This window comes from Rhinolophus hipposideros (assembly GCF_964194185.1).
Source record: "Rhinolophus hipposideros genome assembly, chromosome: 5".
Taxonomy (NCBI): domain Eukaryota; kingdom Metazoa; phylum Chordata; class Mammalia; order Chiroptera; family Rhinolophidae; genus Rhinolophus; species Rhinolophus hipposideros.
In genome coordinates this window covers 81,900,646-81,923,331 of record NC_138051.1, presented here as the reverse complement: position 1 = coordinate 81,923,331, position 22,686 = coordinate 81,900,646, and the positions used below count along the sequence as shown (strand labels likewise).

Below are 22,686 nucleotides of genomic sequence, written 5' to 3'. Positions count from 1 at the left end.
CCTTCGTTCTTCATCAGTTGAGTTTATTCTTCTGTTAAGAGTAATTCAGTTGAATTTTTCTCAAGAAGAACAGCCCGCAGACTGAGCTGGTAGGTGGAGATGATCCCAATAGAGGCGAGGTTCTCCCTTCCTTAAAGTCGTTAGCACACGTTGTGGTACCCCTGATTCTGACTTGTGATAATAGCATTTTGTTACATTTCTTCATGATTCAATTATTCAAGTGCTTTGTGTACATAAATCTTTTCTCATCAACAACATTCTCAGTTGCTGTAAACCCTTTGTGCAATCAACATATAATGATAAGATGGAAAGCTATTTGAGAGCAAAAACTCCTGTCATATCATTGTTATTAAAAATGCATGGCATTCAAGGAATGACTTCAACGAACTCTACTCAAGAGGACATTGTCTCCTAGATTTTCTCTGGAGTCTTAAAGTTTCAAGTCTATGAAGTTTGTGTCCCACTTGCTAATCACATAAAAAATATCCCCACAGTTTTACTGTTCTACGACTGTGGCTTTTAAATTTTATTATAACAAATAGATGTTGAGTCCCTCAAGCCCACAATTTCAGTAAAATTTAATGATAGAGCTAATGAATTAGGGGAAAGGAGACTATAACTACAAAACATGAATTATTAAAAGATTACATAAAGAAATACATTTTTCAAAAATTTACAAATCAAAATAAGCCTACCAAATATTTCTTCATAAGATTTCTTGTATGTAGTCTATTTAATGAATACATAAGAAAAGATTGGAATTCTCCCCTGGGATGCTGTTTCAACATTTACGTTTCTTATATCTTTAGCTTCTCTACTTGTACTAGCTTTTATGCCTCTCAATTTCAAAATGAATAAGTCTCTCCGATTCAAAAGCAAAATAAAATTACCCATGACCTCTGCATTCTCCGTTACAATGGCACTTTCAGTTCTCAACTTACAAGTGCTCTCCTTGGCACTGAGCCCTGCTGACTATACCCATCTGAAAACTTTCTATTTGCTTGGCTTACATGATATCACTTTCTCTGATCTCCTCCTACCTTTCTCTTTCTTTTAAATCCACTCTTCTCTTAAATATTAGTGATTCTCAGGATTCTCTTTTGTAACGCCATTGTCCTATTTGTTGCGTTTTCTTACCTGATTCCTTAAATTCTAATGAAGATAAGATAGCCCTCATAGTCTACTTATAGGTACAGAAGCCTATTTGAACTTGACCCTGTGCTCCAGATGATATAAGTACCTCCAACACAATACATTCAAAACTAAACTGAGCATTGCCCCCATTAATCCTGCCTTTCCTCCAGTAGCAACATACTCCATTAATGTTGCCCAAGCCAGAAACTTGTGACCTCTCTCTGCCCTTGCCCATAATGTCCAATCAAGTCTTACTAATTGTTCCACCTTACTCCTCTCATTCCTAGTTTCACCTGTAGAATAAAGTCCTGGCTCTGGTATGTGTGTGTGTGTATGTATACATACACACACACACATACACACACACACACACATACACACATATATATACATACATATATATGCATACACGTATATATGTGTATATATATAAAAAAATTTTGTTGCATTACCCAGCCATACTGAGCTCTGTTTCTATGAAATGAGTGAGAACACATGAAATACTTATGAGTTCCTGACATGTAATAAGCATTCACTACATGTTAGCTGCTATTACTATTACTACCGCCACCACTGCCACCACCACTCCTACTTCTTTTGTTATTATTAGTTCCCTACCCTCAGGATGCTATTTCACACTTTTTGTCTTTGCTGATGCTATTTCCTTTCCCTGAAATTGCTCCTTTTGTCTAACTCCACATTCTTAAAAAAGGAAAGAAAGAGAGAGAGAGAGAGAGAGAGAGAGAGAGAGAGAGAGAGAGAGAGAGAGAGAGAAAGAAAGAAAGAAAGAAAGAAAGAAAGAAAGAAAGAAAGAAAGAAAGAAAGAAAGAAAGAAAGAAAGAAAGAAAGAAAGAAAGGAAAGAAAAGAAAAGAAAAAAAGTCTGCTCATACTCTTTCTCCTTCAAGAAACCGTCTCTGATATCTCAGGTCAGGCAAAGCACCCATATTTTGAGCTTCAGTGTAAACCTGTAAAAACTTTGATTATATAGTGTAACATATTGTAATATGTTATAATCAATTATCTAGTTTTTTCTGCCATTTCAACTAGAGCAGGGGTCAGCAAACTTAAGCTGAAGGGCCAAATCTTCAAAGCTGAAGGGCCAAATTGCTTATGTAAATACGTTTTATTGGAACACAGGCACACCCATTTGTTTACATGTTATCTATGGTTGCAGTCATGCCACAGAGGCAGTTTGGTTGTTATGACACAGATCCTACAGCCTGTGAAATCATATCCTCACTATCTGTTAACTATTTACTGTCCGGTTCAGAATTTCTCAAACTAGGCACTATTGAGATTTGAGGTTGGATAAGTTGTTGTGATAGAGGGGCTGTCTTATGCATTGTAGGGCGTATGGCAATAGCCTTGACCTCTACTCACTAAATGCCTGTAGCACTTCTACCCATAACTTCAGTCCGCCTTTATTGCACTCCACCCACTCCCTCACTACAGTTTTAACAACCAAAAATGTCTACAGACATTGCCAAATGTTCCCTGGCATCAAAATTGTCCCCAACTGAGAACCACTAACCCAGCCCTTTACAGAGTTAGTTGCCAACCCTGAACTATAAGGTCTTCCAAGGAAGGAAATGTGCCCAGTTCACTTTGTATTCTAAACACCGTGCCTGGAACATAACAGAAGCTCATTAAATCAATCACTTAAAGGTTATTAGAGGATTGTAAGACATTTGAAAGCAATTTAAAAAATTATAAGAATTTTAGACTTGAAAGGGACATTGGTGATCATAAGTTTTGTTTCCTTTAGCATTTTAAACATCACCTATCAGAACTGTTACATTAAAAATAGGGCATATAATTTTTTTATAAAGAAAAATTATGCCATTAAAGATAAACATCACAATCCCATTTGATTACAAGAAATTTAAAAAATTTTAAATCACTACATTCAGATCTCATATATAGAGAGTCATTTCATTTAACCCTGAATGAGATATTTTTACTGTCTATAAAAAAGAAATTATTTTCAGTTTGCAGATAGGATCATTTCAATTGGGGTCAAACTACAATATGGAGAAACAGCAACTTCCTTTCAGTCAACCAAGAAATTTATTCAGGGGATATGAATTACTTTCCACTGTCTTTATTGAAACCATAATACACATAGTTTTGTTGAAAGTACAAAAACCTCTCTGCCACAGAAGGATTATACACCTACCAGCAAAGCTAACAAATGAATGTAGGGCATTTTAAGGACCAAATAAATGACAATAATAGGTAACATTTATTGAGCACTGACCATATGCCAGTATTACAGCGTCTCATTTGATCCTCATAAAACCTCTACAAGGTGGGTACTATTAAGACATTCATTTTACAGAAGCAGAAACTGAGTTGTAGAGAAGCTAACTTGTCCACGGGCACATAAGTAGCAAGGAGCAGATCCAAAATTTGAACCTGGTGTTCTGCCTCCAATATCTGAGCTCACACACACTAAACCACGTGAACTTGCTTGGAACTGAGAAATGAGAAATGCCACCATTAACCATTACCCAATCTGTCAAGCGGGTAACCATGAGATGTGTCCTGAAAGGATGGGTAAGCATCAGATAACAAAGAGAAAGGGAGAAATTCTTGGCTGGGAGCACCCAATAAAGAAGTTTTAGAAGAACTCAAAGCCTATATTTAGAATAATATGAAAGAGCCACTCTGGTTAAATACAGGGAGGAAACATGAGGAAGTCAGACAAAGTTGAAGCCAAACTACAGAAGGCCATGAGTGGAAGGATAGAGAAGACATGTTCTCATGGACACTGGATGTTTCTGAAAAATAGCACAAAGAGCAAGGTGGGGTAGAATACAGAATACAGACAAGGGCAGAGAGAATGGATGTGGCAAGACTCATTATGATACCACAACAACAGGCGAGGCATGGGACAGAGGGAGAGGGGAGAGATAGGAAGGGAGGGTCCAAAAAGAAGAGAAATGAGTGAGAACTATAACAAGGAAATTAACAATGGAATTTTGTGATGGCTTAATGAGGACAAAGAAGGGGAGTGACTGAGAAGGAAATATCAAAGTTCACTCAGGTTTCTGACTTCAGTGAATGGCTGATGACAGTAGTGTCAGCTGTTCTAAACGTAGTGGACTATATTGAACCATGCCTTCTCCCACTGAGCACATTGCCTCACCTCTCTTCTAGAGAAGACACGGGCCATCCTATGTGAGTTTTCTCGTTATTCGTTTCTCAAACCTCACTCCTTTCCTACCATCACTGGGAAAGAATGCGAAAGAAGCATTTCTTATCTTCCTGAGTTTAACAAGGGACAGGTCAAGGGAAGAGTTTTATGTCAAGATAGAGAAGACTAGTACCTTTGTAGCCTACAAAGAAGAAACAAATCAAGAGGCAAGAATCAAACGTGCTAGAGAGAGTAGGAATAATTGAAGAGCAGACTCCAGGAGGTGACAGGAGAAAAGGAGAACAGGTGAACAGATGAGCTTATGAACACGAAGGACACGTTGTCCTCTAGGATAAAGGGAGAGAGAAAGGCAATCTAGACAGAAGGTAAACAGGCAAATGAAGACCCTGAGTTTAAGGAAAGCTTGATACACTATATTGCTTCTTGGACCTTGGACCTTTTAAGGAAAGCAGGATGTCAAATTACAGATACTTTGTTCCTCTCTCACTAACCCACAGCCACAATGATCTCCTGGCCATTTCTTGAACATGCCAAGCTTTTCTTTTTCTGGGGTCCTTTTTGTCCTTGCAGCTTCCTCTGATTGAAATGGCCTCTCCCAGATCTTTGTGTGATGATTCTTTTGTCTTAGGTCCCAGCTTAATTATCACCACCTCGGAGAGTCCTTCTGTTAATGGAGACCCAATCTCTTTGTCACACTCTATCCCATCATTCTCTCTTATTTCCTTCATACTGCTTATCATTATTACAAAGTATTTTAATTAGTTGTTTATGCATTTACTATTAGTGTCCTTCAACCATAATAGGAATTCCATAGGCTCAGGGACTTTATACATGATCTCATTTACCGCTTACTCCAATACTTAAAATAGACCTTATGTCAGAGTAGGCACTGCATGAATATTTACTTCACTCATAAATAAGGGAATGAGTGATGTGCTGTGGAGAAATTTAGAGCAATAATTCTATTATTGATGTTCACAAATATTTATTCATTTATGGAAGAATATTTTCCACGTATTCATATGCCAGAACATATGTTTAACTCTAAAGGGAGTATTCAATCTATAGAAATACTAGTTCCCTGCCTTGTAGAAGCTCAGTCTGTGGGGGAAACAAATGAACACAGATCATTAAAATACAGTGAAGTAAAGACTATAACAGCTATTATAATGCAGTGGAGTTAAGAGCTGAGGACCACGAGAGCATATAATAAAGTACTCCTAATGTAAGGAAGGTAAAACAGGAAAACAATTCTCCTGGAGTGCTGAGGGCAGATATGTCCCTTCAGAGGGTGAGGAGTAGCCATGAGGTGAAAAGATGGGAAGTATATATAACTCCCCCAAGCAGTTTTTCATTGAAAGTAAAGAATGAGCTAATGTGTAAATTTAGCAGGAGACAGGACCAACGAAAGGATTCTGAGCATGTCTCTATCTGAGGAAATAGAAAAGAGGTGAAGAGAAGATCTGAAAAAGAGAAAAACTCTTTAAAGAGGATAAATCTCAAAAGAGTCAAAAGAGAATAGCAGTTACAATCAGAGAGGAGGAGGAGAGCTCATCCTATAAGATAGGAGAAAAAAAGGTAGCAATTAGTATTGTTGAAGGTAAATCTAAAAGTGGAGGGAGACAAGTCTAACAAGCATAAACTAAATAGTTCTATTTTGTCCCTAACGCCTGAGAAAGACAATCTGCCAATATTGGCTGGTGAGGGAGGGGCTGAGGGAGGGGCTGAGGGAGATGGAAGGAGGAGAATTTTATTGGTTGATAATTGGTGTGCAATATAGCTGCCCTGTGCTACATCTTCACTGATTTGTGAAGTGAAAAAATTGTCCTTGTATCTGTCTTGAAATCTACACAGAAACCAGTTGTGACACACTGTCCACATGGGGACAGAGCACCAGGTTACAATAGCATTGTCACATGAATGGAATTGTCATTTCTGCATTTGCAATTTAAAAAAAAACATTAGCTAATTAATTAGCTCAATGATTACTTTATTCCTGTAGGTATTTGTGTACAAGAACTCCTCTTTTTTTGTCTGCTTTGAGGCATTCGGAGACACAAGAGATTTTTGTCTCAGTGGGAATGTTGTGGTAGATTACATTTGCTGTAAATAAGTGACATTTTTAGAAACTAATGAGTTCCACTGAATTTATCCTGAAGAGAAAAAGAAACATGCAGAGCTAAATAAGAGATTCCCAAAACCAGACTGAAAATTCATAATAAGCCTAAAAAGTAGTTGCTCCTCATTCTGGCTTTCTGAGTTACTGGAGGCAAATAGCTCCAACTTGACAGAAAATATTGGGCTAGAACGAACGTAAAGGTGTGCTGCACATCTCAAGACCAAGGTGCCCCACTGCTTGGCATTTATACCAAGAGGAGCTACTTCCCACTCAGGTTCCATAAGGAAAATCATTGTTCCAGGAACAGGGCGAGCAATACCAATTTGCCCAGTCAAAGTGGGAAATCAAGCAAAAACTGCTTTCCTCTCAGAACAATCAATGGCAACGTGAAAGAAATAGGTCATTGTATCCAGTCTCCCAGCAGGACATTTCTGCCTGATTAAATGACCTCTCCAATGGAGTGAAGCATCTAATGGCAGCGAGAGACCATTCCATTTCCTAGAGTGGATTTAACCACAGTATCACCAACTTTTTCCTGAGGAGCTTATGTCCTTTTCTTCTTCACCAAGTCTTTTGATTGAGTTGGCAGAGATAGCAGCAGGAGTTAAGATGGCAGCAGTGTTTACATCTCAGCTCCAATCCTTGCTAACTGTGACCCTGGGCAAGCCACTCACTCTTTAAATCAGTAAGTTTGGTGTGAGGATTAAATTAGGTTATAGTATGAAGCACTTAGCACCATGTAGATATACACTTTGTAAGCACTCACATTGTTAAGTGGCCTATAATTATTTGTCTTTATTGTTGCTATGATGATTATAATTGCTGTGGTTTTAATGGTTTTGGAGACAATGCCAATGAAGATCGGAGGAAAGAGAAATAATTATAAGTGACTAATAGGTGATAGCAGTGGCTGGGAACCTCAAATCCTACCACAAGAGCAAGCTTATAAGTCTCACTGGGACATATATAGTCAACTGGTTTGGAGATTAATCAGGAAACTAAGTCTTCAACACAATGAACCTGGTCTAATCAATCAGCCTCATTCTTCCTTTTCAGAAGGCCAGTTCCCTGTGGAGCCATAGGATCTCATTTTGGAAGGAAACTAGAAAATCAAAACCATCTACTCAGTTAATGCTATAATCTACTCTACAACCTCAGTGAAGTGGTTGCAACCGTATTTCCTCCAAAATAAGACCTAACCAGAAAATAAGCCCTCGCGTGATTTTTCAGGATGCTTGTAATACTTTACAAGCCCTAACCCCAAAATAAGTCCCAGTTACGATCATTGGACAGACGCATTTAGTACGTCCATTGCAACATACTAACACGACAGAAATATTGAATTATAAAGTAATAATATTAATATAATTAAATATAAATAAATAATATTATTAACACTAATACTTAAAATAAATAATGTAAATTATAATTAAGTATTTGTAAACACCCAAGCCGGCACCTTTGGATGAGAGGTAAACGCCTATGTAAATGGATGAACTCGAGACTTATTGCCAAATGACCAATTGGAGTACAGACACAATGCACGAATAACGTGTGCACTTGATAATGAACGGATGTGATTGTGTCTAATATGAATCTTCATAATTCAATACATCATGTGTTGTAATGGACGTACTTAATGCACTTGTGTGAAATAAAGAAATGTCTTCTGAATTTTGGTGCCTGCAATTTTTCGTCGCTTTTGTGTGAACCATCATTCTTAACTGTCATCATTTCTGTTGCCACTCCTGTCTCGTAAGTCTTCAATTAACACTTGATTTAATGGTAGGTTTAAAGGGAATAATATTTTGACCCCCAGACCAGATGAGTGCAAAAAGAAAGAGCTGTTCTGTTGAGTACAAGAAAGGAATCATTGAGGACTCCCGGGGTAAGAATAGTACGGCTTTCTGCAAAGAGAAGAAGTTTGATCTCCAAATGGTCTGAAAATGGTGAGCAGATTACAATAACCTCAGTCAACAGGTAGACGAGGGAAATGCTAAGAAGAACAAGTGTGGATCAGGTCGGCAACCATTATTTCGTGAGCTGGAAGACATCATCTGTGAATGGATTGCTGACAGGAGAGCAAGGGCTTTGGTTGTGCGCAGGGCTGATATTCAAGCATTTGCCCTTCAATGGCACCACAGTTAGAAATATCCCCAGAAGAATTCAAAGCATCACAGCACTGGCCAGATGGCTTCCTTCAGCCATGTGAACTGTCTCTAAGATCGACAACACTGTTCAAGCTGGAAGATACTGAAGTTATTAAACGTGCACTTGCATTCAAGTCCTTTGTTGATGGCACCGACTTTTCTAAATACCAACTCTCCAACATGATTGCTATGGATGAAACTGCAGTGTTTATGGGCCAAGGATCTCAAATGACAATTGATCAGAGGGTACCTCGTCAATCTACATTCTCTCCACTGGTTATGAAAATGCACATGTTACCTGTATTTTGGCAATTCGTCTGAATGGAAAGAAAGCCCTACCTCTAATCACCACTAAGGGCAAGAAAGATAAGGTTGAACATGTTTCAGGCATTTATGTTCTTGAAACCAAAAAAGCCTGGTGCACACAAGCAGTTATAAGGAAGTGGGTTGATTTAATGCTGCCACTTGTTTTGTGAGGTGGCCAAAGAGGTCTGCCAGTCTGGATTTAGCCAGCACTCACCGTGCTAAAGATGTGAAGAACTTTCTTGCACAGAGAAGAATAGATCAAATAATGATTCCCGTAGGAATGGCTGCCTATCTCCAGACTCTTGATATTGCAATGAACAAGCCATTCAAGGACAATTTGCACATGGAAATCAACGACTACACTGAAAATAGAATGGAGATAAATCAACATGGAAACTTTGTGAAGCCTAGCCTACAAGAGGTCGTGACTTGGGTGAAGAATTCATGGGACAGAATCACTGGCAGCTGTGTTGCCAATGCACTACGAGCAGGTTACATGGACAAGAAGTGCTCATTTAAGGAGAGCTCTATTGCTGGACATGAGAGATTGGGGCCAATGGTTCTACAGGAAATGGAGTAACAAGAAATTCAAGCCAGAATTCAGGGTTTGGAGAGTTATGATGATGTTCCAGAAGAAGATGACATGACTGTATATAAGTAAAGGTAGATTTTTGTACAAGAATAAATGTAGATTGCTGTACATGAAAAAATAATACATCCCCTAAAAATAAACCCTAATCCATCTTTCGGAGCAAAAATTATTATAAAATCCGGTCTTATTTTCAGTGAAATACGGTAATCTCTGCTTGATGCTTGAGTGATAGAGAATGCATTACATTGAAGGAAGCTTTGGACAGCTCTCATTGAAATGTGTTCCTTGTATAAAGTCCCCAACTTCCACTCATTTGCCTTAGTTCTTCTTGAAGACATATGAATCAGTTTAATCCAACTTCTATAGGACAGTCCTTTCATATATGAACACAACGCTCCACCCCTCGGCTCAGGCATTTTTCTTCCTCATGTTAAATGTACCTAGATCTGCCAGTCAACAATTTTTGTCAGACGCTTCAGTCTCTTTATCTTTTCCATAGCTCAGCTCTAAACATGTTGTAACTTATCAATTAGCCAGCTAACGTTTAAAACACTTATCATTCACAACTGAATGAAAATAATCCCAGCTCGCACAGTCATATGGGCAAGTGAAGATGACAGCCAAGAGGGAGTCTCCTCCACTGAGGGACGGGAAGCCCAAAAACTTTGAGGAGCAAGAGGAGGAGGAAGATAGAGAGGACCTGTTCACCAGCACTGTCTCCTCCCTAGAAGCAAGTTCATCATCTCCAGAACCATCTAGTCTTCTTACAGAAGATGTTAATACAAACTCCAATAGTCCAAAACCTGAAGAAGTTGGGTTAGATTATGACAGAAAAGATTTTTTTTTTCAGAAGTCACAGGAGTTTCTCTGGACAGTCCAGAAGGGGAATCTCTCCTCTCCTCAGAAACTTCTCTTCTGGTCAGAACTATGACCCTTATTACACTCATTGTTCCCAAAATTACATAAAAGAATATGTCTGCTTCTGTGATCTTTGATAGGTCTACAGAGGAGATTGAAAAAGAAGCAAATGTCTTTGATAAAGAAATTGGTATACCAGATTCAGAGAAAATTGGTTTGGTATGAATGCTTACATGGCATACAGAGTAACAACAAAGACTTCTCTTTCCATGTTCAGTAAGAGTGAATTTTCAGTTAAAAGCAGATTTAATGAATTTCTCGGTTTGCATAGCAAGTTACAAGCATTTATATGTCAGTTATACTGTGCCACCAGCTGCAGAAGAGCATAGTAGGCAAGACCAAGGTCAAAGTGGGCAAAGAAGATTCATCATCCACTGAATTTGTAAAAAAAATGCAGAGAAGCTCTTGAAGGGTATCTTCCAAGAACAGTAAAGCATCCAGATTTACTACAGGACCCTGACTTAAGGCAATTCTTGGAAAGTTTGGAGCTGCTGAGAACAGCTAATACAATGTTTCCCCGAAAATAAGACCTACCCTGAAAATAAGCCCCAGTTAAAATCTCAGCCAGGCGGATGCATTTAGTACTTATGACGATGTTCCAAAAGAAGATGACTTGACTTGTATTTGAATAAATGTAGATTGTTGTACATGAAAAAATAAGATATCCCTTGAAAATATGCCATAATGCATCTTTTGGAGCAAAAATCAATATAAGACCCGATCTTATTTTGAGGGAAATACAGTATAAGTAAGACCCAGTCTTATTTTCAACGAAACACGGTACGCAGGCTCTGAGTGGAGCAGGAGCACTAAGATTGGTGAACAAGGCTGCCGACGCTGTCCACAAAATGGCCATCAAGATGAATGAATGGGGTGCATGGTTTAAAGAAGAGCAGCAGCAATTTGAAAATGTGGATCAGCAACTTAGGAAACTTCATGCCAGTGTTGAAACCTTGGTCTGTCATAGAAAAGAGCTTTCAGCCAACACAGCTGCCTTTGCTAAAAGTGCTGCCATGCTAGGTAATTCTAAGGATCATACTGCTTTATCTAGAGTTTTATCTTGGCTGGCAGAGGTTGAGGAGAAGATAGACCAGTTACATCAAGAACAAGATTTTGCTGACTTTTATATGTTTTCAGAACAACTTAGTGACTACATTCATCTTACTGCTGCAGGGAAAGGTGTTTGACCATCGAATGAAGTGCTGGCAGAAATGGGAAGATGCTCAAATTAGTTTGCTCAAAAAACATGAAACTGAAGCAAAAATGATGGTTGCTAACGAATGAGATAAAATACAGCAATAAGAGAGGGGGAGGCAAAAGTGCAACAACGAGAAAGAGATTTTGAACAGATTTCTAAAATAATTTGAAAAGAAGTGGGAAGATATAAGAAAGATCTGATCAATTTGGTTTTATTTAATAACATAAATAATATCAATAACATTTGCATAGTGCTTTACAGTTCATAAAGCACCTCCTTTTTTTAAAATCCCATTTGCTCCCGATATAATATGCTTGAAGTAGATATTATGGTCTAATGAAAAAACTGAGGCCAACAGCAGTCAACTGATTTTCTGTAAGTCTTAGAACTGGTAATGAATAAACCTGGGCAAGATTCAAACCCTGAACTTGTGCTTCTAAAGCCAACCCTCTTCTCATCTTCCATGCTGACCCTGAAACGCTCACTTGATCTTTGTCAGCCATAGGATTCTTGATGCTAGGAAAAAGGGAATGTATAGGCCCAATGCCATAGGTCAATTTACCTGATTATGAACAGAGATAGTTTTTACCACCTGAGAAATCAGGAAGGATACCCAAACAAAAGTTTGGGGAGCAACGAGGTTGGGGAAAAAACAAAAAAGAAAGTATAATGATTGGAGACAAAAGAAGAGAACACACACACACACACACACACACACACACACACACAAAACAGAAGAGAAATTAAGTGAAAGTATAAGAGAGAACAACAAAAAGCAGTGAGACAGTGTAAAATAAAATGAGTATATTAAAAAATTTAAAAAGCAACAACAAACATATTATCCCAAAGCCCGCAGGTGCCAGCAATTCAAACAAACGTATAGCAATTAACAGAATTAACACAGCCTTAAATAGCTTGACTCACCAGATGTGGACTCCTATCAGGGTTCTATAAAATGTAAAGTTATTACAGATTAAACCATTAATCATCTGTTCAGAGACTATCTCTGGCTGCAAAATCTCGTTCGGTTTTAAATGGCTAACAATCACAAAAGGATGTGGAATACAATGTGCATAATGACGTTCCTCTACCCAATCCTTTTTCCTTTAAATATGTGTTCTTCTCTGCCACTTCTCCAGTTTTCCTTCTTCCATATTAGAGATGCCATGAGAAAAGACAGGTGAGATAGACCAGTCTGTCCCAGAGGTCTCAGAAGCACTTGAACTTCTCCATAGAAAAATGAAAAGCCAAATGGAGAACTGACATCTCAAGGGAGAAGTAACAGATTGAGGAGAATGGAGGATGGTGTAGAAAGAACCAAATTAAACAACACAGAAGACCCCAACACATAGGAGGATATTGTGATGGGCTTAAGTAAGCTCCCTGGTCCTTGTGAGTCTGCTAGAAATACTGTCCTGACTTGTCTTTCCTCTACCATACTGTGCTTCATACAACAATAATATCTCAGTAAGGTCAAGGACAGAGGAAGGAAGAAAAGTATGTCTTGACAGGGAGGGTCATAAGAAACTGAAATGGGAGTCAGAAGGAAGGGCTTTTTTGTAGGAATTTTAAGATTCAGAGAAGTACTTTACTGGCCCAATGCTAATGTCAGTGGACCACAATTCCCAACCCACGCGTCAACCTCCTAGGACAAAAATATACATCGGGGGAAAGTAGTAGATGGACTAACATCAATCCTCAAGTCCTCAAGAAATTAAAGCCTGATGGACAAGCAGCCAACCTGAATGTATCATTCTATTACTTAAGATCTTTCTGTGGCTCCCCATTACCTAGAAAACAAAAGTCCAAGAATGTAGCATGAAATAAAGCTCTCTTTGACCGGGCTCCTCCGAACTTTATAGCTACATTTTTAGAACTCCTAATCCTATATTTTGTGCCCTGAAATTATCAAACTGTAGACTTCTCACCCAGACACCGTGATGTGTCCCATCTCTATGCCTTTGTGCATGCCATCCCATCATCCTGAGGCCCCACTCCCTCCACTCTTCCCTGTTCTCTTCTATTCATCTGCAAGCCTCACACTGGGCGGTCTCCTCCAGTTTTCCTGAAACCCAGGATATGTTAAGTCGTCCCCCTCAGCAGCCCCATTGTACCCGTAAATGCCTCTTTTTGTACACTAACTGCCTTTTATTGAAATTATATTTGTGTGTCTGTCTTCTTCACTAAGTAAGAGGTCCTCTAAGGTAGAGACTGTACCTGATTCACCTTCGTATCTCATCACACTCCTCGGCATACTGTGGGTTTTCAGTATGCATCTGGTAACCTAAATTCCAGATTTAGAGCTCCACAAGGTTAGCTCCTTCATTTATTCATTTATTCCAGGCATACTTGTTGAGTGCATTATTTTATTCCAGGAACTCTTCTAGGTGCTGAGGAAACACCTGTGAACAGATGAGGCTTTTGTCCTCATGGAGCTCACATTTTAATTGAAAGAGATTGACAGTTGTCAAATAAACAAATGTTGGAAGGCCACAGACTAGGTAATGACTGAGGGTGAGTGGGATGGGTTATCCCTATTTCAGCAAAGATGAGAGAATTTTAATAGAGCAAACCTCACAAAAAAGCTGCTTTTCCCCCCATAGGCAGTGATTCCCTAATATGTAAAATATGGAGATATTCACACATGTAAATACATATTCACTTATGCTTATAATTATATTTATAAACTGTTTTATAAGATGTATCACATAATCCTTAATAACAATCATAGAAAAACGCCACTGTGTATTTCTGTATGGTTTCACTTTTGTGTACATTTTCATTTGTTCTTAAGAAGAACACAACAGAAGTTTTATTATCTCTGTTATGGATTAGGAAACTGAGACTCAGATAAGATCAACGGCTTATTCTAGTCGATAGAGTCAATGTTAAAGCTGGTATTTCCAACCAGATTTTCTGATCTTAAACCCAGTATTCTGTTCATTATACTATCATTCCTCCTTCAAAGTCTTTCCAATGCTGGTTTTCCTATATGAAGTTCCTACCTATTTCTCTTAGCCTTGCTGAGCCATTTTATGTAATACTTCTCTCATCTCCCAGAGCTGGGGGGGGGGGCAGTTCTGAAAGATTCAACTATTGCCATGTCAAGATGTTCTGTAGTGATCCCAGAAAGTTACGTGGTCAATAGTGTCTAAGAACATTTACCTAAAAGCTATATATTAATTTACAAACATGTGATTTCATTCAGCAAATATTTATTGTGACCCCTTTAGGTGCCGAGAACTATTCTAGGAGCTGGGAACACAACAAAAACAAAAACAAAACAGACATGTTAAAACATGAAGAGGGATAAGATGCTGGCTTTTTGATATTTAATCAGATACAAATCTAGTATTGACAACTAGGATGTGTGGAGAGCCACAATATAGTCTGATGACAACCTGGACACCCTTTGTTGTGGCTCTTAGAGTGGCATCAAGTTAGGAAGTGTGCACACAAGTGAAATCACACTTATTTGGGCTCAATTGTAGTGACAGAGCTTAGTATCAATGATCTGGAAGAGAAACCCCACAGGCCCTTTAAAATGTCCCCATTTTGAAGAAAATAATATATAAACGCACCCAGCTCGGCTACAGGTAAATTAGAGCCACAAATGGCAAGAGAAGACAGAAAACTGAAAACCGAGATAGGGTAAGGAAAGAAGAAATTTTAAAATAACTGGAGACTGTTCTAAAGGTAAATAGTTCTAAAGGTAAATACACAGGTAAGTGGGAATTTTCAAGGAGCAAAATCTCAACGTAGCTGGAAGATTTTGCTATTTACTAAATTGTCAGAGAAATACCAAGAACAAGAGCAGAATTCCCCAGACCTGCCCACAGAAGTGAATTGTAATGATTCAATGGGAAGAAAGAATGTTCCAGAACTACATTACACTCAAAGGTATCCGTTTTAAACACTCAGACAAATGAGAAAACCTCCCAAGTCCCTTAGAAAGACTGTATATAATATTACACATGTATGTAAAGGAGAGAAGGGGACAAAAGTTAATAAAGTTCTCATTTTGCCTACCATCTCCCCCAATGTTTTGGACTTTCATTTTTCTAACTTTATCTGGATTTAAATATAGAGTTTTGTTGCTAACTAAGACATGTGTATATTTTTATTACTAATTACTGTTATCAACACTGTCTCTCAGAACTGCCTTAAAGTTTTAAGCAATTGAATGACTTTTAAAGCTATCTGCTCTCTACCTGGGTAATGAGAGAGATGGATGGGAAGGAAGGGGCTTTTATTTACTTTAGGTTCTTCAGGCATAAAGTCATTAGAGGAATTTTCTTGTTTTTATGAGGCTTGTTTCAAAATATTCAGGAGCATCTTTCCTGACTGACAGATTTGGAAAATTGCTCCTTTGTCTCAAAACACATAATTGAGAGATGGTTCCACATAATCAGAAAAAGCTGGTCCTAGAGGCCACTCTAGATCCTGTCCAGGAAAAACTCCATGCTCAGGGTTCTTTCACTACAAAAATGGATGAGTTCCCCACTGCAATCAATGTCTCCTTCCTTCCTGAGCCACACATGTGGTAACAGAATGTTCCTATCTATTTCTGATGAGAGTGCAATTCCAAGACAGTGTGATTTAACAGTATGTAAGAGCCTTTCAGGGTTCATTAGACACTGGGTAGCTTATACCTTTATTCTATCCAAATGGGAGTAAATCCCCAGGAAGAAGTGTTCTACGTGACTGCAATTCCATTAGGAACGACCGGTGCAGTCCCTGTAATCAACAGAAAACTAGGTAATGTCCAGCAGAGAGGAAAACATTCTTTGGGGTCTCCTTCAGACCAAGAACATTAACAAGCTGTAACTGGATTTCTCCCTCCTTTGTCATGTCTCTCCTTCCCACCCCTTCCTCTCAACTCACACATGGTTTATTGCAGCGATGCCCAGCGCAAACATCAATTTTTCTCCAAAACTGACTCCCCACTAAAAAGTACAAGTTTCCTCTACTCAATCAGAATATTTAGTCTTCGGCACAAAACACATGGTACTTTGCACTATAACTGTTCACGTTACCAATCTCATTTCCCTTCCTGGATTATAAAGTCTTCTTTGAGTACAGAGACGGCGGCTGGTAAAGAGACCCTAAGTTTAGTTATAGCACACACACAAAAATGTACCCAATGGTTAGTTGATAAATTTATCCATTCAATAAATACTTATTAGGTACTTATCCTACATCAGGCATAGCAGATGCAACTCCTGTCTGGACGTGGCTCACAGTAGAGTGGTGTGAATGAACGCACGTGTAATACCATCTCATATGTGACCCACGTTCAATAAATTTCAAATAACCATAAGAAGAAAACATGTGTCCTGAAAGGAGGCTTATAACATGTCACAAGGATCTTTATCTACAAGAAAGAATACTGTGAGCGCTCGAAAAATTTCCCCAGGGAAATTTGATACCTATCTTACAAAATCAACCTTAACTTAGATGAAACAAAAAAGTGCAGTATACGGCTTTGATGACACAGTGTTCTGCAAGAATTCTACCAAATCAAGTCTGATTCTTCTTGCCTCGGCAATTGACCTTAGAGATTGAACTTACACTTGACTGAAGCTCCTTGGCTCTCAGACACAAGTCTCAGCACATCAGCAACAATGGTAATAAATGAGTCATGGCAAAGTCCCCACTTTCTCACAGCTACTAGCTTTCAGGGGGCGGGAAGGAAAAGCCAGTCTTCTGGGCCTTAATGTTTCATTCTGAGAATTTTCCTTCATCTCAAATAATGAGACTCTTGGGAACACCACGCTTGGTCAAGGTAAAATAATATATATGTTATGTTTTAGAGAAGATATACAACCATAAATTGAGTCACTTTTAGCTAGAGCTTTCCTATGTGCCAAATCAAAAGTATGAAATCAAACTTTACACGTGTCTAGTTCCTTATGATGTCAAAGTCCTTTCATCAGTGTTATTTTACCTAATTCATAAACCACAACTACTTGTGAAATAAGGTTCCCCATTAGATGGATGAGAAAATAGAACAGATCACTTTAGTGGGAAATGCGAGGTCATGCAACCAGAGAAAGCGCTGACCAAAACCTAGGAATCTCTTTCCAAGTCCAAAGTCTTTTCTGCTACCACCTATGGCCTCATGGAATAGATTGGATGACAGAGCCAGTGATTGAACTGGAAAATTCAGTTGTTCTTAGACAGTCAGTACATGAAATGGAATATGTGAACTTTACCTCTTTAAGGCAGCCCATGAAGTTGTTGCTGACGGGTGAGCCTGGCAAGTCAGCGGTACTTGGGCTCCCTCCTACGTAGAAGAAGTCATCTGAGCCCAGCATGGTGTAGTCCTCTTGAGTGTAGCCCGTCGTCGTAAGGATGCCATCCACAGAGATTGTCACCTGGTGGAGAGACATAGGGACAAAAAAAGAAATCCCAACAATGACCTTACAGTCCTATTATAATCTGGTGGCTTCCCCCACCTGTGGCTTCATTTCATTAAGATTTTGGTGAGGTATTCTTTCTAATTTGGTTTGCTTTTGGTATGCGCAGCCAAGTTCCATTTTCTGGTCTGCCTTCTCTGTGGCCCAAGCCTCCAGTTTTCATTCCCCTTCAGGCTTCTGGGAAACTTTGTTCGAACTGCCAAGCTGAGAAACTAGCTCTACCCATTGCACTCTTTACTTAGTCAGGCTAGAAAATGGAACTATCCTCAGATGACATCACTTGTCTCAGTTCACTGGTAAAATGATCACTTATTTTTTTACTGATTGTTAATTATGGTGGTAGTGAAAAACAGCAAAGGAGACATTTGATGATGGGTTTGTTCGGGGTTGGTTTTTGGTTATTTATGGATTTTTTTTTCCTTTTGTCTTTTCTTTTTTTATTTGTTTCTTTTTGGACTCACACCACACTGACAAACATGCATTCAGGGAGGGAAGAAGGAGAGTCTTGATTTTGATATGTCATGGATGATACATGCCATGGACTTCCCCGGGACACCAACCCCTACCCTCCCTTCACTGCCATCACCACCACCAAGAGAAAAAATGACCCAAATCAAAAAAGGCAACTCTAAAAAACAAACAAACAAAAAAAAAGGAATGATGAGGCATAATAACCAAAATAATAATAATAATAATAATAAAATAATAATGCCCATAGAGAAGAAAGAGCACCCATACACCCAACATCCATGAAAGGAGCAGAGGACAGAGAGAAGAGATGGGGGTCAAAGCATGCACACACCACACGCTGACACACCCATGCAAAACTTATTTGGAGCCAAGAGAGAAGGCAGAAGAAAAAAGGTAGGGAAGTGGGAAAGGGTGAGGAGAATTAAAGGAAAGAATCAAAATTCACTTCACTCTTACATGCACTGCACAAACTGAAAAACAAAATGGAAGTGGAAAAAAAACACACACACACACTCAAAACGAAAAGGTAGTCATTCCCCTACATGCCACCTCCCTCACTAAAAAAAAAGAAAGAAAAAAGAAAAAAAAAAGAAAAGAAAAAGTCCAAACCCAACCCCAAAATATATGAGGCATGAGAGGAAAACAAAAAAGAGTGGAGACAAAAAAGAGAGAGAAGAAAGTAGAATTGGGTTGATAATTGGTAGGTTGTTAGTAACAGGGCGGAAAATGAGGGAACAAATTGTGATGCCAATGGGGAAATCCACGAGACAGGAACATGCCATGCAGAGTTTGTACGGAGAACACAATGGTGGAGCTCCCTTTGGCCACAATGGGGAGTAAGGTGAAAGAAAGGAACAGAAGAATACAGGAAGCAGAGTACTTTCCTCCCCAGATCACCTGTGGCAGCCTTGGCCACACAAAAGGGAAAGAAAACAGGGATTAAGGCATGGGAATAGTAAAAGAAAGGAGGAAGAGTGAGAGGGATAGGAAGATACTGAGATTAGAAAAGTCCTCAATATAAATCCTGTCATCCCTAGTCTGTAACTTCAAAGTTGCAAAATAAGAAAACAAAACAAAACAAATTTAGCTAAATGGAGAAACTTTCCTTTAAAAAAATGTTTTTTTTGGAAAGGAAACTGTTCCAACCAAACTGGTCCAAATATCATTTGCAGGACAGGTGCACCCCCCCACTTCTTTTTTTTTTTTTTAAGAAAAAGAAAAACTTGCATTTAATTCAACAAAAGTTTTAAAAGAAGAAGAAACAAGTCTAAAGAGGATAAAAGGGGGGTTGGGGGAGGAAAAGGGGGGCAACACACGGCAAACCCAAAAAAAGAGACAATAAGAATGATATCTACCAGACAATGTAGTTTGTTTACCATAGCGTGTCCGATGCCTGAGTGCTTTGCGGAAAAGGGGGAAGAAAGGAAATTAAAAATTGTGAACAGAACGATTGTTAATTAAAAAAACTAAAAAACAAAGATGAGTCGTTAGGGTGTTAGTACATTAGTCGGTTAGTAAAATGACACATTGCATGAATGATCTTGTGTTAGTTTTTCAAAAAAAAGGCACCCAACACAGAAAGAGAGAGTGGGGGAAGACAATGAGACCAGGACTCTATGGAAAACCTCGGCACCTTGGGCACAGCCAGGGAAGGAGGTGCAGTCTACCTTGTCATTTTAACTCCCAGCTTCTTCCAAATACCGCCCAGAACAACCTCACCCCAGTTAGAATTAGCATCGTACTTACTTGCCAAGGGCTCTTCCGAAGGAACACCACCCTCTTTCCCTTCCCACCCTCTAGCACATACATATTCCCCGACCTGTCCTGAAAGAAAAGACCCCCAAAGTTTATCGTTCCACATGTACGTAAATGGATAGAGCAGAAATACCAATACATTGGGGATTTGTTTTTTCACATCCGACTCTGATTATAAGTATGGACGATCATGACTTTCTGCTAGCATGGAAAGAACTTAAAACATTTACAGGTCACATCTAGCATAGGAAGGCTACACTATGTACCTTACTCTGGGTTTACGTAGGTAACGTAAACATCCATGATGTTTGCATGGATTTGTGTGGCAGGAGCGAAATGGTCTCCTCTTTCCTTTCTTCTCAGTTTACAATAACTGTGCGGTTAGAACGCACCAAAATAGTTGGAGTCTTCTCTATTACCCGAAGAACTTACTGTTATTTTTTTACTTGGCCAGAATGCTTCCTGTTGGAACCACTCTCCCCTCCACCCCACATTTCTCGTTAAGAACGCTTTTCAAGCTTTTAAGCAATTTCTTGTACGGAGAGCAGAGAGGACTGGCAGGCTGAACATAACAGAGGCCCTGCAATTAGGCTGCTCCTTGCTGTTTTCCAATGCTAAATTGCCAACACACCCTGAGCAGGAGGCTGGAAGGGGGGAAGACTGGTAACCCCAGTTTTGTGTTTGTGGTTTGACAAAAGTGCATATCGAGTAATTCATGTGATCTTGGACTCAGGAAAGGTCATGGACCAACAAACAAACAAACAAACAAACAAACAAACAAAACCAAAGCAAAACCAAAAAATCCCACAGAAATACTTTGGCCCCTAATCCCAGCTACAGTTTGGAACAGAAAGTCCCCATTCCTTCCTTTAAGCAGAACCCTAATACAGTTCCTGGCCATGAACCTGACTTGGCTCAAAGGCAGAACCATGAAGAGATGACCATGAAGGAAGAAATGGGGAAAGTTCTGCTCCATTTGGTAATGAACTCCAAGTAAGCTTTCCTCAAATGAATTTTTGACACAGAAGCCATCCAACCTTACCAAAAAGTTAGATGAAACTGCCATAAGCTTGTTATCAAATATTTATGAAGCGATTTACAATTTAATTGAAATAGACAGGGGCTTCCCACCCCTTCAAATTGTATCCTGGGGAACTCAAAAAGATGTTATAAATGTATTTTTAATGGGCAAAATAATATTAGATGATTCAGCATTGAAAGGATTACATTTACAAAATCAACTCTGCTTTTCTGAGATTTTCCTCTCTTTTCAATAAATTGCATTTGGGTACAAACTTCACTCAGGATTTTAGTGAGGTCTAATCTTAGGTGCACTTTCCCTACGACATTTATACTCCCTCTACCAAAAATGTCCCAACACCTTAGGGACTCTGTAGCTTCGTCTAGAACTGAGAGCTCTGCTTAGCTGCATCCTTGGTGACAAACAGACACATTTACCTTTGTGACAAAATACTTGGCCTGTAAATCATGTGCATGTCACAGTGAGTCTGGCACCCAGACCATGTATGAGCTCATAATCCTTCTGGAACATAAGGCACTTTGCATATTTAGCCACCACACATGGCTGGGGAGGACTGTAATCACCATTTCACAAAATGGTGGTGTAGAAAGGCTAAATGGCTTTCCGAGGGCAAAGAGGAGCTGGGTTTTAGAACTTAGAAAAGAAACCCTCCAGGGTTGCTTTCCTCTGCTTGCTCTGATGAAACAGGACAACTAATATCTGAATTAAAGTTTGGTTTATCCTCCTCTCGATTTAAAGAACTGAATTGGAGCCCGATCCTATTTTAGAAAAGTGTTTTTTAATAGAAATAAAAGTGAGCCTTTCTCCGGCTAATTGGAATCATTTCTAGAATGGCAAGTCAATCTGTGGGGTGAGACAAAGTTAAAGAAACAGATTGGCTAAGGACAACCTCAACCTGATTCTGTTCCCCAGGTCATGAAAATTCTCCCCTCCACTGACTAATACCTAAAAAATGTTATTGTATACCTGCCAGTCCAAACTGGCAAAAGGTCATATTTCACTTTTTGGCCTATTCTCTGCAACTCAAGCCCTTATAATGTTAGCAAATGGAAATTTAATTGGGGCTGTCTTGACAGTTGAGAAGATTTCTTCTGAGTCAGTATGGATGGGGGATGATGGAGAAAAGCATCAGCAATAGGGTTCTTTGGCCTTGGAGAAAAAGACAGAACAGTGATTCAAAAATGTTTAATCCATGTCTATTAAGATGACTGGATCCTCTCAGTCTTGTGTTATTTAGAGACTTCACCACAGACAGAATAGAATCTCCCAACCAGGTGGCTTTCCTGACATACTTAAGAATGGAAACGGGTGTCTCAAACATTGTGTTTCCAATGTGTGTGAGCCATCTCCATTTATTTAGCATTATGAAGGAGTTACACTTTTATCAAACAGAAAACATATGCAAACACCTGTCAGTTCTTACG

At 39.1% G+C, this 22,686-nt stretch overlaps 1 protein-coding gene and 1 pseudogene across 26 annotated transcripts in view; one reads left to right on the top strand and one right to left on the bottom strand.

The window, feature by feature from the left end:
* The window catches only part of NRXN3 (neurexin 3), a 1,519,061-nt gene that overhangs the window by 1,056,634 nt on the left and 439,741 nt on the right, over window positions 1–22,686 (bottom strand). For all 25 annotated transcript variants that reach the window (XR_013993472.1, XR_013993473.1, XR_013993474.1 and 22 more), the window contains exon 6: window positions 17,791–17,952. Coding sequence is in view for 22 of the 25 variants with exons in the window: in XM_081050416.1 (XP_080906542.1) it covers window positions 17,791–17,952 (162 nt within the window). In the remaining 3 variants the exon portion in view is untranslated. The remainder of the gene's footprint in view (window positions 1–17,790; window positions 17,953–22,686) is intronic.
* LOC308497501 (sorting nexin-2-like) lies at window positions 10,073–11,843 on the top strand (annotated as a pseudogene). Its single transcript has 2 exons — window positions 10,073–10,889; window positions 11,166–11,843. The product of its transcript is annotated as a sorting nexin-2-like (transcript).